At 45.0% G+C, this 16,377-nt stretch overlaps 1 protein-coding gene across 1 annotated transcript in view; it reads right to left on the reverse strand.

The window, feature by feature from the left end:
* Nucleotides 1-16,377, reverse strand: part of LOC135387874 (solute carrier organic anion transporter family member 74D-like) — a 47,762-nt gene that overhangs the window by 23,024 nt on the left and 8,361 nt on the right. The window contains exon 2 of the mRNA XM_064617065.1: nucleotides 9,508-9,691. Within this exon, the coding sequence (XP_064473135.1) occupies nucleotides 9,508-9,520 (13 nt within the window). The 5' untranslated portion in view covers nucleotides 9,521-9,691. The remainder of the gene's footprint in view (nucleotides 1-9,507; nucleotides 9,692-16,377) is intronic.

Genomic DNA, 16,377 nt, shown 5'->3' on the forward strand with positions numbered 1-16,377 from the left:
TCACCGGGCCGGGGGGGGCCGGGCTCTACTCACTGGGTCAACGGGCCGGGCCGCATAAAAATAAGAAGGTCCGGGTCGGGCCGGGCCATTTTTCGATACGCCAGGGCCGGGTCGGGCTCGGAAAAGTCGGCCCATGCAGGGCTCTACTCTTGATAACTACGCACTGCCAAAACTCGCGGAGTGGTCTTGCTCTTTGAAACGTTTCTTCTGTTTTTAATTCCACATTTCTTCATATCGTTTTTTTTGTGTGTTTAACATAGGGAGTATTGTGCACGAGCTTTGCTTTCCACTTCACACCCATATGTGTTTACGCGTGTTTGTAGTACGTGTGTGTGTGTGTGCGTGTCAGAAAAAAAAAGTATAGTATTGCTTTTCTTCCCTCCAAAGGTGTTTTCTTTCTTTTTTTGCTCCCCCCTCTAGAATGCCGCCAGTTTGTTCGTCTGACTGTGTGGTCAGCATACGTGGTGGAAAATATGACGACCAGATCCCGTAACACACTATACAAGCAACGGCTTATGAAAAAAAAAAAAAAATACAGTCGACCCCCGTTTATCTGGACTTGACCGTTGCCAGCGAAAATGTCCGGATAGCGGGGCATCCAGATAAGTGAAACGCGATATTTTGAGCTGTCCACGAGGCCCGTATCTATTTCGTAATGCCATACGCAACTGCCCATACTCATTTGCGAAAGATTACTAAAGCACCAAGCTCTCTTTTGCTCAAACAACACCAGAGCAGCTCTGAGTGCTTTTCGGGCCTCCACACTTGCTTCTTCAGTGTACAGTCATCTGATTCACGGCTGTCGTCATTGTATTTGACAATACCAACGACGTCTTCATCCGAAATGATTGTATACACGTTTCATCACTGCCGCCCACATCGTGGTACTCGAAATCTGCTGGCGATACTTTTTGACTGACTTTCTTGCTCTTAAGGCCTGTTCCGACATATAGCGATTTGATATATAGCGCTACAAAATAGGGCGATATTTTCCTCCTCGTAGTGCTCGATAACGCTAAAAATTAGTGCTTGCCGGAGTTGAGCTTCAGTCAACTTTTTCAGCGCTAATATTAGCACTACATTCGTGTTGGCCAATGAGGAGGCCCTTCAGTGGTGACGTCGCGAAAGTCGTGGAGCTGTTTTGCTTCCGCATTTCACGGCATGGCGACCGCATTGGAACCGGCGAGTGTGTCATCATAAATGTCTGATAATTTTTCTGATTGTCCTTCTTGATAAGGTGTTCAGTCAGTTGATCGAATTTTTCCGTCGCTGTCGAACTCTGGAGGCGTCATGCTGGGAGAGACCGGAAACGATAACTTCCACTAAATTATAGCGCTTGCGCCGCTTTGCAAGTGTGAACCGTCCGATAACAGTGAGCGCTGTTTTTGTGTGCTGTTTTGTAGTGCTATATTAGCGCGCAGCTATATGTCGGAACAGGCCTTTAAACTGAAGCTCCTTCGTTTCTCTGCAGCTTCAAACGACTGGTCTGGTCACCGCCCCGCATAGGTACAATGGGAAAGGCGGAAACCGTTGAAGCATAGTTGATAGTACGGAGCAGTTCACACCAGAGTCACTAAATAACGGGGCGTCTACCAACCTGGAAAACAGGGAATTGTCAGGGAATTTTGATGTGACTGGAAAAGTCAGGGGATTGTCAGGGAATTTGGCCAAAAAGCAGCTGAAGTCAGGGAAAATCGCAGACAAGTGCCGTGATGATGCGTGGCGAATCGAGAGTGCAACGTTACCGTGACTTGCAGTTCGCCCGCACGACAAGCTCTGAGGCAGGAAAGTAGGATAGCCTCACTAATACTTAATATAATGGTCTGTTTTTGTGAGGGATCTGTATCAAAACGTAGAAGCAGGCACCAAGTTCACTTTTGTTTTTGTCAGGGAATTTGCTTGAAATAATCAGGGAAAACCTGGAAAAGTCCGGGAATTTGGAGGCTGCAATTTGGTAGACACCCTGATAAGCTACGCTTCAGAGTATCGACACTGAGTTCCAAGAGCGAGCATGCGCCATCTTGTTTCCGCGCCACGCTGCGCACGCGCAATGCGCGCTTCAGAGCCATTTATAGGGAGAGTTTGGCCATTCTCTGATCTTTTGCCGCCTCGTGGGTGGAGCCTATTTTGACGTCAGATTCGTCGTTGCGCCGCCTAAAAAGACTGAATCCAAGCAGAATCCGCTTATCAGCCATCTGATGCGCGCCATATTGATGCTGTCCGTCAGCTTTGTTGTTGCAATGAATGCAATCTACAGGAATAACCGGCTTATGACCCACAGCCGCGTCTGATAAGGGGAGTTTTGTTGCCAAACTGAAAGAGTTCAAGGACGAAGGGCTTTCGAAGGACAATGTACGCACGTGTCTTCCCTCCTTGCATCGTAAACAACGATCAGCATCAATATGGCGTCGGCGACCGGCTGACAACGGGACAACAATAGAGCACGGCGAGGGAGGTGGCTTAGCCATGACGTCGCATGACGCGCTTCAAGTTAGGCTCCTCCTAATGGCCAAACTCTCCCTATAAACGGCTCTGGCGCACTTTAGCGCACGATGCCATCTATCGTGCGCGGGTGAAATGTTCCTTTCGTTTGCAAGCAGCAGTTGACGGCCTTGAGCTCACCTTGACATCCTCGGGACGCTCTGGTGGACGATACATGGATTATCGCACAACAATCATACACGCTTCTCTATCCCACAGGGAGTTAGCCGGCTTTGATCCTCAAACGGGGTTGATACCGGTGTGGTGCGAAAACAAGATGGCGCTCCTGCTCTCCCTTGGAGACATCAGTGTCGATACTCTGAAGCGAAGCTTATTTAGTGACTCTGGTTCACACTTATACCTTCAAGGTTTGCCGCCCCGCTGGCGAAAATGTTTGTCGCACACTGACTCTGACCCAAGACCGGATAAGTGAGGCAGGTTGTTGGGTACTTTACTATATAGTGCTTCCTGTAAATTCTTGTCCGGATCCGGAAGCTGGGGCCCGGATAAATGAAGCTAAAAGGCATGGACGGAAATATGTCCCCACGATTTTTGGCCGGATAGCGCGGGATGCGGATAAGAGAAGCCCGCGGATAAATGGGAGTCGACTGTATAAATAAGGTACAATAATGTGGCCTATTATACCTCTTTTATACCTGCTGCTTCAGATGTATATACCTTTGGAGGGTATAGAAGAGGTACAATTTCCCAATTTATACCATCCACTTGCGGACGATGTCCGTGAAGGCTTGTAACCCTTTCCCCTCTCGTGTGGCGTGTCAATGTAACCTCCTTTCTTCGCAGTTTTGCGCTCAAACTACGAGCCGTCAAAGAAAGAGTCTGAGCCAAGGGCTCACTTCCACGGATTTCCGGCGAATTTATTTCGGCAATTGCCATTGCATTACGAGCGGGATTACGGGCTATACTGAGCAAAATGACCAGGGAGAACCCATTTCCGCAAAGAAAACATTAGGTTTGCCTTGAGAAATTTCGAAGTTCAATTCAAGAAATTAATTTTCCGTCAATTGAAATGAAATAAAAATGTTACCAATATTTGGCAAAAGTTATTGGCAGAAAAAAAAAATCCCTTGACCGCTTGCCTCTCCGGGGCCTACGTTTTTTACTATGAATTTCTATCATGGTTGATAGACCACCCTGTATATGCCGCGGATGCAAAACCGTATAGTTATTTGTCGCCTGTCGCGAAAGACCTTTGTCCTTCGCTCGCAAAACTCCGCTGTATTTTTGCCTACGTGTAACTGGAGCTAATGATGGAAGATAGAAGAAGTGTGGGGGCAACGACACAGCGTGAATAGCAGACGAACTTTTTAAAACGACATTTCGAGCTTGTCTTGACGGGAAGCAGCCGCTTCAATCCATCATTATAGCATGTCATCAAGACCTCCTGCACATATAGTGTGTCACACATATGATGACAACATTGCGGCGGTGTAAATTTCTCTCCGTATTTACCTACTTCCCCGGGGCGGTTCAATCGAAATTTTATTATATTTGAGACTGGTATACCGCGTAATTAATTATCTGTTAATTAATTTTTAATTATATTATTAAGTAATTCTGATTGGGTAATTTGAAAGTACGCGTGTTTCTTTCGCAGTCGCAAATGGATTGGTGCGGTGCTTGTCGCGTGTGAAAACCCGAACGACGTCGTCGTCCCGTCGGTCTGCATGAGCATCCTGAAGACCGTGAAGGTAACGTCAACATTCTATGTCATATAAAGGTCTTGGCAGTGACAGGAAAAGTGTTCCTTATGAAAAACAAACAACGCGGCGCGTGTTTGCAGACCTTGAATCCGAAACGTCCCTTTGTAAGTGTGCTTTTTATGGTGTCTTCTATGGCCGAGCAGAACAAACACACCCCTTCGTCACGTTTATAGAAAGACAAGCGGTAGCTTTGTTGTTGAACGCGTTCACAATGCAGCCCTTTTCTTCCTTTTTTCTTTCTTTTTATGCTACATACGCAGAAACTTGCATGATAACTGTCCTTTTTGCGCCGGAGTTGTTTCAGATAGGATAGGGTATCAGTGGTGTTTACGAATGGGTCGAGATAGGTGTCTAATTGTTTGTTTCAAGGATTGGGGGACGTGTTTTTATTTTTATTTACTTGTTTCGCGGTAGCGAATAGGAGCGCAGCAATGTGTTCCAACGAGACATCGCGTGATCGAGCCATTCAAGCCGGCCCCACGATGATAATAAACCGAAGGCAAACAGACGCCCTCAACTGTTTGCCCAGGTCTAGTCCTGTCTACCTGCGTTTTGTGTTCCTGTCCCTATACTCCATCGCCTCAGGCCAGACTTGTACGTACCTTGAGTACGTACTCAAAATACAGTATTCTAAGTAGTATGTTTCCGCTATTTTGGTACCTCTGCTCAATAGTTTTTGCGTCAAGTATTTTCAAAGTATTTGAAATACTTTGTTCAGTATTTGCTACTCCGTGCTCCAAATACTTTCCTTCCTCGTCAAGCCGTATCCGGCACACTTCAACGCCGTGTCCAGATTTTCAGCTTACTGGAACTTCCCCCGTTGTTTTCCTTTTTTTTTTTCTTCTTCTTCTTTAGAATTGGCGCATCTGTCATTTACCTCCTGTACAATATGCTGGTCCCACCTCCCACGCATTAGCCTTGCTTGTTAATAGCCCGTCCCCTTTGTCAGGAAACGGTTCCTATTCATATTGCCAGGGGATACAAGAACCCCTGCGGTTTTCACAGTCCTCGAAAGCCCCCCTCGATTTTACATCTTTCTCTTGTTCTCATGGAGCTTATAGCAACTATGTTATAACAAATTCCATAGCAATATTATATAATAGCAATTATAGCAAATTCCGCATACCCCCGAGTCAGAACTATATGTTTTCGAAACCGCAGGAGTGAGCTCTCTTTGCAATGGGGATCAAGCGTCAAGAAATGAACTGCGCCTTCCGTAACATTAATAATTCTTTCTGTCTGTCCTACGATCTTTAACACTGAGGAGTCGTATGCAGTGATGGCCACTAACTACTTCTACATTAGTTTAACTATAATTACTAACTACTTCGCGATGAAGTAGTTTAACTAGTAGTTCAACTACTTTTCAGGGGAGGTAGTTAAAACTGCTTCTTTAACTACTGCAATGTATTTTAACTACATCTATAACTACATAACGATGTCGATTCACACCCATCACATTCTCTAGCGTTCTTGGACACCTAAATATGAATCACAAGCAGCGATAAAAATGAAGATTTAGTACACATGCACGGCACAATTGCTCTGCACCTCCGTTCTCATCAAACAAGTAGCTCAAGGAAAAAGTCCGAAGCACAATCGTGCCGTAAAGCTCGCGGCAAAATCGGACGTAGTTGGCGCCTGCAGTAAGCTAACTACTGTAGTTAACTACTCGGAACAGTAGTTTAACTAATAGTTGTCACTACATTTCTGCAAGCAGTTGATAACTACTTTTTAACTACAATCAAGTAGTTTAACTAGTAGCTTAACTACATGTAGTTAACTACTGGCCATCACTGGTCGTATGTGACCTTCGTAAATGGATCACTATTGTGCGGTTCCCGCGTATATATATTCTCGCATGTGATACCTGTAGCTGAATAATATTTTTTTATCAAATATTGAAGGCCCTGGTCATATGAACTGACTCCCAAGACAAAGTGACAGCTAAGCCTTAATAGGAACTTGAAAGACACTCGAATCGTTTGTTCTAAAAATTAAGTGGGAACCATGCGGTTCGGGTCTCGATAGCTTGCAGTGTTACAAAGCTGCGATAACTCTCCAGAGACACTGCACTGGCACTTTCTAACAAGTCAAAGAACGACCGTAATTAAAGTGGGGTGTCGAACGTACAGAAGCGCGAATTAAAAATTCTAAAAGATATGACACGACCTGTCGTGGATGTGATTGCACTTGTAGAGGGGGAGGGGATATATTTATTAAGAAAAAAGAAAGCAAAGGTCAGCCAGACGGAGGTCGGCTTGCTATTCCAAAAAAACAGAAAATGGGGGAAGAAAAGAAAATGAGAAGTGAAAAGGAGAAAATGGAAAAGAAAAGAGGAAGACAAAGAAGACAAGAAAAGAAATGGGAAAGATAAAAAAAGAAAAAGACAAAGGAGAAAAGGAAAGGAAGAACACAAAATTAAACTAAAAAGTCAGTAGAGGGGGTATATAGCACATCTCTATAGGGACAGCAACGGGGATATTAAGAACAACGCACACACACACACAAATAAAGATACGATGGTGAGATGGGGCTGATGCCGGCGACAACAAAACAAGAACAACAAAAGATATGTAAAGCATATACAAAACAAACCTGTGACGCTGTTGTTGGGGAAACGAACTCGTATCTGCTGTGTGTATAATGTGGGCTCTCCTCCGCTAACCTAAAGACAGAGCGTTTGATATGACAGAACGTTTGATATGTGCTTTGAGTGTTTGGGGTTCGATATGTGTATCATTTGGGGGCGAGCATCCATTTAACATAAACTTCCTCTCCTATCGTTCCGACGTACAGTGTCAATTTACGTCTCTTCTGTGGCCTCGTATAGTTGAGTCGTTGAGTTACAATACAGAAGTCAACGTGCGGTCCGTCTCCAAACGACCCATCCGGGGAAAGATGAAAGTCACTGAAAAGGTTAGCCAGCTGTAGGACTCGAACCCACATCTTCTGGATCACTTGTATTGTCCTTTATTTTATGTCCTCCTTTTATGTCCTTTATTGTCCTTTACTCGTATCGTCCGTTGTCCTTTCTATGTTGTTCCAGCCTCAGAACATCAGTTCTCTCTTGTTCGACCTATCCGAGGTTGGCATGCCCTCTCTTCCCGGCGCATTTAGCCCTTTAGTGCTACAGCAGTACAAGGATGATAATGTTGAGGGAATGGACATACTTTTGCCTCGAATTGTCTACGTTGATGTATGTACAACCAGCCGTTTTGTGTTTGACTGACGTGTGTCAGGAGGTAAAATTAAACGGTCCTGTAACGTATAGTAGCAGCTGAGACCGGGCCAATATCATAGCGCTCAACGCAGAGAGAGAGATTAAGAGAGAGTGTACAGAAGAACAGAAGTCTGCCAGCTGCTCCAGGACGCTGGTGTGTTAAAGCAGGTCGCTAATCACTAGAGAATTAGGGACTGTCAGTATACTGTTCATAAAGTCACCGTTAAACTATACCGTACAGCCGGTCCCGACAAAAGTTCACGAAACTTGTTACTTTTTCTCCGCCAGATGGCATGGCCGCTCGTTGCAGGCAGCCAAGGTTGTTCTGAACACTGGGAGGTGCTAGGTTCGAATCCTACCACCGGTTGTGCTTCTCTGAGGTTTTCCCTGGGTTTTCTGAAAACTTTCCAGACGAATACATCGGCACAGTTCCCCCTGAAGTCTGCCCAGGACGCATACTAACCCCCCCATGTCCCCCACTCCTTCCTCCTGTCCTCTCTCCACCTGTCCACATCTGTACGCCGCTCTTAGCCACAGTTGCTTCGCGGCGCTAACACGGAATTTAAAAAAAAAACTTTTTCTTCAGCGCGGCACCCTAGCGGTGGGCGGAAACGGAATCGCTCATTCGCTAATGGGGTGGACGAGTGCGACATACCGCGTAGTTTCGGTATCGCACGATTGCTGGAATGAAAATCATCGCGGCTCTGTCGCCGCCAGCATCGCACCCGTCAACCCCTCTGAACAAGTGAGCAAGCCCCGTAATCTTTTGTCGGGACCTGTACCTACCTTAATCAATGACAGCGTGCATGACTCAGAATCTTATCGGTTGATTCAGTTGATTTCGGTCGATGCAGCACTTCGGAAGGCACGTTTTCAATGGTCACTCTGTGCCTTTATGGGTGTGGTGAGTTGATGTTGAATGCGAGTGCGTTTCTCAGCATGGCTGCTGACGGGAAGGTAAGTATTTGGGAAGGGATCTCCGATTAGCAGTGATGGCCACTAACTACTTCTACAGTATAGTTTAACTATAACTACTAACTACTTTACAATGGAGTAGTCTAACTAGTAGTTAAACTACTTCTCAGGGGAGGTGGTTAAAACTTCTTTAACTACTGGGGATCTTACTACTTAGGGATCTCCGGTTAGCAGTAATGGCAACTAACTACTTCTACAGTAGTTTAACTATAACTACTAACTACTTTGCAATGGAGTGGTTTAACTAGTAGTTAAACTACTTTTCAGGGGAGGTAGTTAAAACTACTTTAACTACTGCAATGTAGTTTAACTAAATCTCTAACTACTTAACGTTGTCCATCAACACCAATCCCATTCTATAGCGTTCTTAGACACCTAAATATAAATCACAAGCAATGATAAAAGTGAAGATTTAGTACACATGCACGGCACAATTGCCCTGCATGTGTGCTCCGTTCTCATCAAACAAGTAGCTCAAGGTAAAAGTCGGAAGCACAATCGTGCCGTAAAGCTTACGGCAAAATCGGAAGTAGTTGGCGCCTGCAGTAACCTAACTACTCTAGTTAACTACTCGAACTAGTAGTTTAACTACATGTAGTTAACTACTGGCCATCACTGCCGATTAGATATGAGGCAGTCGATATCCCACTGCTGCTGTCAACTGTGCACTGTAAACTGAAAAACACCCTTATGGGTGTAAATCGTTTGTCCTATAATTGACTCCTCTTTTTACACCGTATGGTCTGGAACACCCTTTTTAGAGGGTGTATCCCGTGTAAAACGCCCTTTGAAAGGGTGGTTTTCCTTGAAAATGCCGTCTTTTGCACCCTTTATACACCTTTTTAGGAGGGTGTTTAACGATCTTACACCCTCCTAAAAGGGTGTTTAAAGGGTGCAAAAGAGGGCATTTTCAAAGAAAAGTGCCGTTTCCAGGGGTGATTTACACGGAATACACCCTCTAAAAAGGGTGTTCCAGACCATGTACGGTGCAAAAAGAGGTGTCAGTTATAGGACAAGCCATTTACACCCATAAGGGTGTTTTCCAGTTTACAGTGTGCCCGTCTTTAAATCGAGCATCCTTGCCAATGTTTCATCGCCACTTACCGTTCTCGGCCATGTTGCAAGTATATGTACGTCCACAGAGTAAATCCTTCTGGTACCAGAGTGACGTCAGATTCAGCGCCGTGATGGCCTTATACACTCAGCTGCTGACCGTGCACAGGTAGAATGTGATGTCATGTTGACACACCGGCCGGCGGCTGTTCTGGATTGGAAGACTTCTGAATACCTGTAGTGAGTATATGAGAATAAAGTAAGAGGGGGGGGAATATGCGAAGTCCTTCGTTCGCTGGCAAGTTCCGTGTTTCTCGCCCCACATATCGCTGCCAAAATACAATGTAAGGATATGTTTATGGGGGCACTTGGATGTTCGGCTCGTAAGAGCCACGACGAGGCCGCCTGTGCAGAAGTTTGAGTGTACAACATTTGATACTGGTTCATTGTGGAAGTGAAAGCATCTTTCCCTATAGGAGTAAACAGCTGCTGAGGTATTATAACGATTGCTATTATAATTATATGTCGTTACTTAGCGGGTGTATAGCATGCGGTAGCTTATTGGGAGAACAAGGAGCAGTCAAAAACAGGGACAACGACACAAGAAGACACACAAACAGAGGCTCCTGTTGTCTTCTTGTGTCGTTGTCCCTGTTTTTGACTGCTCCTTGTTCTCCGAATCATGTACCAACAAGCCCATCAAGCTACTCTGGTAGCTTATTGTTTGTGTTTAGCTGCTGTGTCAGTACAGCACTTGCGGGTAGCAACTGTACAACGTATATAGTGTGTCTCACGAAAAATAAGCCAAAGTGAAAAAAAAACAAGAAAGAAAAAAATGGTTCATAGCACACCAAAAGGACGGACTGCATAGTGTTACCAGTGGTGCGTATTTTTGTTTTGTAATTAATTAAGTGAAATTGATTGTTTTTTTTTGTTTATTGGCGTTTTATTGAACGAAGACTAGTCACAGTTCTCATTGACATTTTTGCTCGGAATTGACTCCTCGCGCATGTGCGACAAGACGTGCGTCGGGTTTTCTTTTCTTTTTTCTTTTTTTTTGCAAGCCCGAAAGTTAGTATTTGGAGCCGGGAAAAAAAAAAAAGATCCGTTAGAGGTACAAAGTTGCAATCAAAGGGTTTCGTATACAACTTCCTCGTTGAGATTTAGGCTCTAATCTTTATAATAAAAAAATACAAAACGAAAATAGTTTGAGTATCCTCACACCACTGGTAACACTATGCATTCCGTCTTATTGGTGTGTGATGAAGCATATTTTCTCGTCGGCTCATTTTTCCTGAAACACCCTGTATTATATAGTCCCGCAGCTGCTAAGTATCCCTTAGGACAAATGGGTATAATAGCAGCCATAGCAGGCAGTGTACGGCAGAAATGGGAAAACTGTTTTTTTTTTAAATTCCGTGTTATCGCCGCGAAACAACTGGTGCTATGAGCGGCGCACAGACGTGGACAGCTGGAGAGAGGACAACAGGAAAGGAGTGGGATACAAATGGGTTAGCATGCGTCTTGGGACGACTTCAGGGAGAAGTGTGCCGACATTCGTCTGGAAAGTCTGGAAAACCTCAGACAGCGTCAGCCGGAGACAGGATTCGAAGCCGTGTCACCTCCCAGTCTCGGCGTGGGAAGCGATCATCCTGACCACTATGCCACGGGCGAGCTGGTTTCACCTTAGGTGAAACACCCTGTATGTTTGACCAATATATATATGCACTTTAACCGCGGGCAGCTTGCTGGACGGAAAGCATAATATAATAACCGGATAGCGCCCGAATGTATTGTTAGAACCCGATTTCGCCACGAATTACAGATCTAAAAATAAAAAAAATAGCACCCGATTTTTTTCGCCCGAATCCGGTAAAGACATCCCAAGCAGCACAATGTACTGAAAGTCGAATGCAATAGGGGTGAACGGGTAGCTGGAAGGCCCTGAACAGACTCATGAAACTAAAGAGCATTGATAAGACACATACCGTCCATCGCAATTGCACTTTGGCTTTCAGTACATTGTGCTGCTTGGGATTTAACCAGAAAAAAGCAGACCCTATTAAGTTCGCGCTCTTCGTGGTCCGCAAAGGGTGTTTTGCTGTACCAGCCAGTGCAACGTACGACTTCCAAATGTCGCCTGTTTGAACGGAACCTGTTTTCATTTACCTGCCTGCGCAGCGGGACGTTTTAGAATATCATGTGGAATATTGCCAAGCGTACGGCGCTCTTGTTGTAATTGCTTTGCACGAGAATTTGCAACGCTCACTACAGCTAATTATAGCGTACGTTTTTTTTTTTTTTTTTTGCACCCAAAGTTGTTCATCACCTCTATGCGCCATGCTATGACAGTAATAATACAGTAATAATACGAAATACAGTAATAATAAGAATAATTATTTGTCTGCCTAGTTTCTCGAAATAACGTGCGCCAGAAATCTGCGACACACGGTGCTGCAAGAAATATATGTTTTCCTCAACCGGCATTGCTGCCGTCCTCGGGTGGGATCGAACCCGGGAACGGTTTGTCCCAAATAACGTGCACCACGATTTTCAATCCAACCCAATCAATCGAACGATCACGATTTTTAAAAGAGGCGAAGCGCTCCACACGAATGAATCCAACTGAGTGTTGTTAGCAGTTGTGTGTCGTATAGTCTCCAGTATCTTATTTTATTTTTTCATTGTGCCTAAATAATTAATTGGATAAGGCAAACTTTTAAAATATTGAAAGGTTGTGACTTGAGAAACACACTTTCCTTTTCTTCTTTTCCCTTTCTTTCCTTTTCTTCTTTGTCTTCCCCTTTTCTTTCTCCTTTTCTCTTCTCCTTTTCTTTTCTTCCCCATTTTCCTTTTTTTTTTGAATAACAAGCCGACCTCCGTCTGGCTGACTTTTCCTTTCTTTTTTCGTAATAAACATATCCCCCCCTCTCTCCATCTATCGACATCTGTACACCACCAGTCAGCTTCCCAACACTAACACGGAATCGAGAAAAAGAAAACATAGCAGGGTATGATTTTTTTCGGGATAAACAGCTTTCCGGACGTGGCCTTTTTAAAAATCGATAATTGCAATTGTTGCGCGAGCCTTTCCTCGTGATTATTTTTTTATCTCCCCATTCTGACTGCCCATTTCCTCCGCGGTAAAAGTAATAATAAAAAAAGAAGAATATCTAACGATCCAATAAAACGTGTTTCTCGGATTACCGCCGATTTGACCGGACGTCGCTCCTTAACCTTTCGCGGTGATGCGAGGTCGACGTTTTCTTCCGGTGCCGCGAAAGTTGTTGCGATTCAGGGACGCGAATGCATGACTAATAAGCATCTGGCACTGGAGTAAACGCTTAAAGCACTTTTCTCCTCTCTCACGTAGGCAATCCCCGGGGCTTGCCAGTTGTCGGTGACGATGACGGTCGAGTAAAAGTACTCGACGGCAGATTATCTTCAACACTTGGTGACAGGTTTATATTTACAGCAATGGATTTTAAAGGAGTACAGAAGGCCATCCAAAAAATTTCAGATTAAGACATCTGATGAAAATGTGTATGTCATTAAACCGAATAGCGCGAAAGGTTTTGTTGTGTGCAATTTGTTTCCCAGAAAAAAACTCACATAAACGTAGCTCCGCGCCTTCACCCTTAACTCGCCACTCCAGCTACAACGAGAATGAGGAGGTATGATGGCACGTCACCGATGACGGCATAAGGAGACGCGTTCTGGTTTGCCGGTCAGTCGGGGTCAGCGCATTGTCCGTTTGCCGCCGTAAACCTGTTTTGCCAGTTCTCCCGGAGAATTGGGGAAAGAAGGAGCGGCCGAAGCATTACCGAGAAAGCAGAAAGGCTTTATCAGAACCCCGAACAGCCGAGTAGCAGACGACAGCGGAGTAGCAGACAACATCTCTCTAGGCCAATCAGCGAGCGTTCTCCTTATAGCGTCAGCGCGAGGTTCCAGGCAGATCACAGGCTGGTACTGCTCTTCACCACCGTTGCGCACGGTCGCTTTTTGCGGCGTATTTTAAATTCAATTTCTGCGAAAATTATGACTCTGTGGTGTAAATTACTTCGCAAGGTGCATCTTACTGGCAAACTTAACAGTTTTATAGGAAGAAAACTGGGTGTTAAAAATGACTTCTGTGCTACTTTAAGTGGACAAAATTTACAACGTATGGCAAAGTCACTACGAGCCTCCGAGCAAGTCCGTTTGCTACGGTGTCCGCAGGCCCCAAGTCCCCTTATTTTCCCAAACTGCCCCGCTCTGTCGGTTGTTTTTCGTCCCCCAGATGGCCCTCCTTTCACGCCTACTCAAACCAAACACTCAGCCGAAAATCGTCCAGAAACGGAAACGAAAAGCAGAGTTTTTTTTCAGTTACCCGAAACGGAACCGGAAACAATAATATTTTCGGTAACCAACCCTGCTGTTTTTTTTTAAATGTACTAACTATAGTTACAACTTCAGTTGCCACATCGAAGTAACGTATAGTTGCTTTACAGTTCATTTTTAAAAAGTCGATGAAATGTAACTAAAGAAATGTCTTAGCGATTGCACTGTCCAAGCGTAATTATACCGTGTTGTAAACATAGGACTTCCTATGAGCCAGTGCAAGTCCATCCATGGGTTGCTATGCTTGAGATGACAAATTCGTGGAATTCCTGCTTGGGGAAAAACGGCAGGGCATTCCTAGCCTCGACGAACTTTCGCTGGAGAACTGACGCAATGGAAAATATTGCAATGCCTGGGTAATGTACGTATAGTTAGGGTTGCCTATGTCATTCCCTCCGAAGACATAACTGGTATCTCCTGTCTCTCGCATCCGACGTCGTCAACATGTGCTAAGCTGCATACTTTGCTCTTTGCCGTGCGCAATTGATTCTGCAGCGTTCGATTCGACCATGGGTCTTCCGCACAGACTCAAAGGCTGCTCTGGAATGCCTCGCAACAATGCGCATTTGTGGACCTCTCATGGCCATTGTAGCTGATGTGCTTGAAGCCTACAAGGAGCTGCTGGACTGTATAAGGGCGCCCGGTTATTCCCCCCCCCCGAACTGACCTGCAACCAATTCGGGTTAAACCCGATTTCCCCCGGAATTGCAGTCGCTATGAAATCCTCAAGTGACGTTTCCACTGAAGACGAACAAAGGTCGCTGGCCATGTGTAACACACGTAAGAATGGGTCACTTACGTTCCCAGCAATACACCCATGTGTGCCAACACTGTCTATGCCTTCGGGGAATCACCGCTGGAAGGTCACCATCCCGCAAAAAAACAACAAATACAACAGAAAAAAGAGATTAGGAAATGACTTAATAGACAAGAGGAGAAACACAAACACCCGATGGCACCCGAAAGCACAATTATCGCCCGATCTCCCCCGATTGTTACCCCACGAATCTGAGAAAAGCGTTTAACCCGAAAAAGACACTCACTAGTTTTTGTTTTGTTTGTAAGAAAAAAAACAAGGAGAAATTGAACTCGTCTCCCGACTTGTTCTGCTACTCCTAACAAAAATTATCACCCCACCCCACCCCACCCCCCAAAACTACTTCCCAGGTCCTCTACTCTCAAGTTCGCTATTCACTGTTCAGAAGACACTCACTAGTATAGTATTGCAGTGGGTTCCTTGTCATATGTGGGCATCAGTGATGGCCACTAACTACTTCTACAGTAGTTTAACTATAACTACTAACTACTTTGCAATGGAGTAGTTTAACTAGTAGTTAAACTACTTTTCAGGGGAGGTAGTTAAAACTACTTCTTTAACTACTGGAATGTAGTTTAACTACATCTATAACTACTTAACGTTGTCCATCAGCACCAATCCCATTCTATAGCGTTCTTAGGGACCTAGATATGAATCGCAAGCAATGATAAAAGTAAAGATTTAGTGTGCACATGCACGGCACAATTGCTCTGCACCTCGGTTCTCATCAAACATGTAGCTCAAGGTAAAAGTCGGAAACACAATCGTGCCGTAAAGCTTGCGGCAAAATCGGAAGTAGTTGGCGCCTGCAGTAACCTAACTACTGTAGTTAACTACTCGAAATAGTAGTTTAACTAGTAGTTGCACACTACATTTCTGCAAGTAGTTGATAGCTACTTTTTAACTACAATCAGATAGTTTAACTAGTAGTTTAACTACATGTAGTTAACTACTGGCCATCACTGGTGGGCATACCCGGCAATGAAGAGGCTGACCAGGCTGCCCTACGGGGTCATCGGATACCTTCAGCCCACTTTATCATCTTGCCCAAAGGTGACCGTCGGAGCCTCGTCCGTGCTATATCTCTGCAGACAAGACGAGATCACAGTGGCTCCTCGACGTGACATCCTACTCTCTGCTCCATGCAGTGGATCCGTCTCTTTCTGTCGCTTTCTCATCGCCTTCCGCGACACTACGCCATCTCTTCTTCACCGTATATGCGGCTGAATGTTGCATTTGCCCCAGTTATGAGGTAGCGCCTTGGCCGTGAGCCATCGGACCTTTGTGCATCATGCAATGTGCGCGTTGACCTGCACCACCTACTTATGGGCTGCCCTGGCTACCAGCGGGAGCGCGAGATCTTGCAGCACGCACTCTAAGAAAAAAAGGAGTAAAACAGGGAGTAATTGCAGCTTCTACTCCCCTAGTGTGCAATTACTCCCCATTTTAGTCCCCTAACCCGACATTTAGTCCCGACATTTACTCCCCAGGACTGCAAATTGTCACTAAACTTCGCGAATGGTCTCCTGAATGCAACAGTCACCGTAAATATGTGCCCTTGGTCAATTTGGAGGGCATAAGGCTGTATAACTCAGACAACGTAGCAATTTTCCAGCCACACAGAGTAAGAAACAGTTAGCGCATCTGTCTTCGCAAATTGTGCCCTAGTATGGCGCAAGATTTTATATCACTCGATATGTCACGGTTGACGGTTTGCTTCAAAG

This window comes from Ornithodoros turicata, chromosome 3 (genome assembly GCF_037126465.1).
Source record: "Ornithodoros turicata isolate Travis chromosome 3, ASM3712646v1, whole genome shotgun sequence".
Lineage (NCBI taxonomy): Eukaryota > Metazoa > Arthropoda > Arachnida > Ixodida > Argasidae > Ornithodoros > Ornithodoros turicata.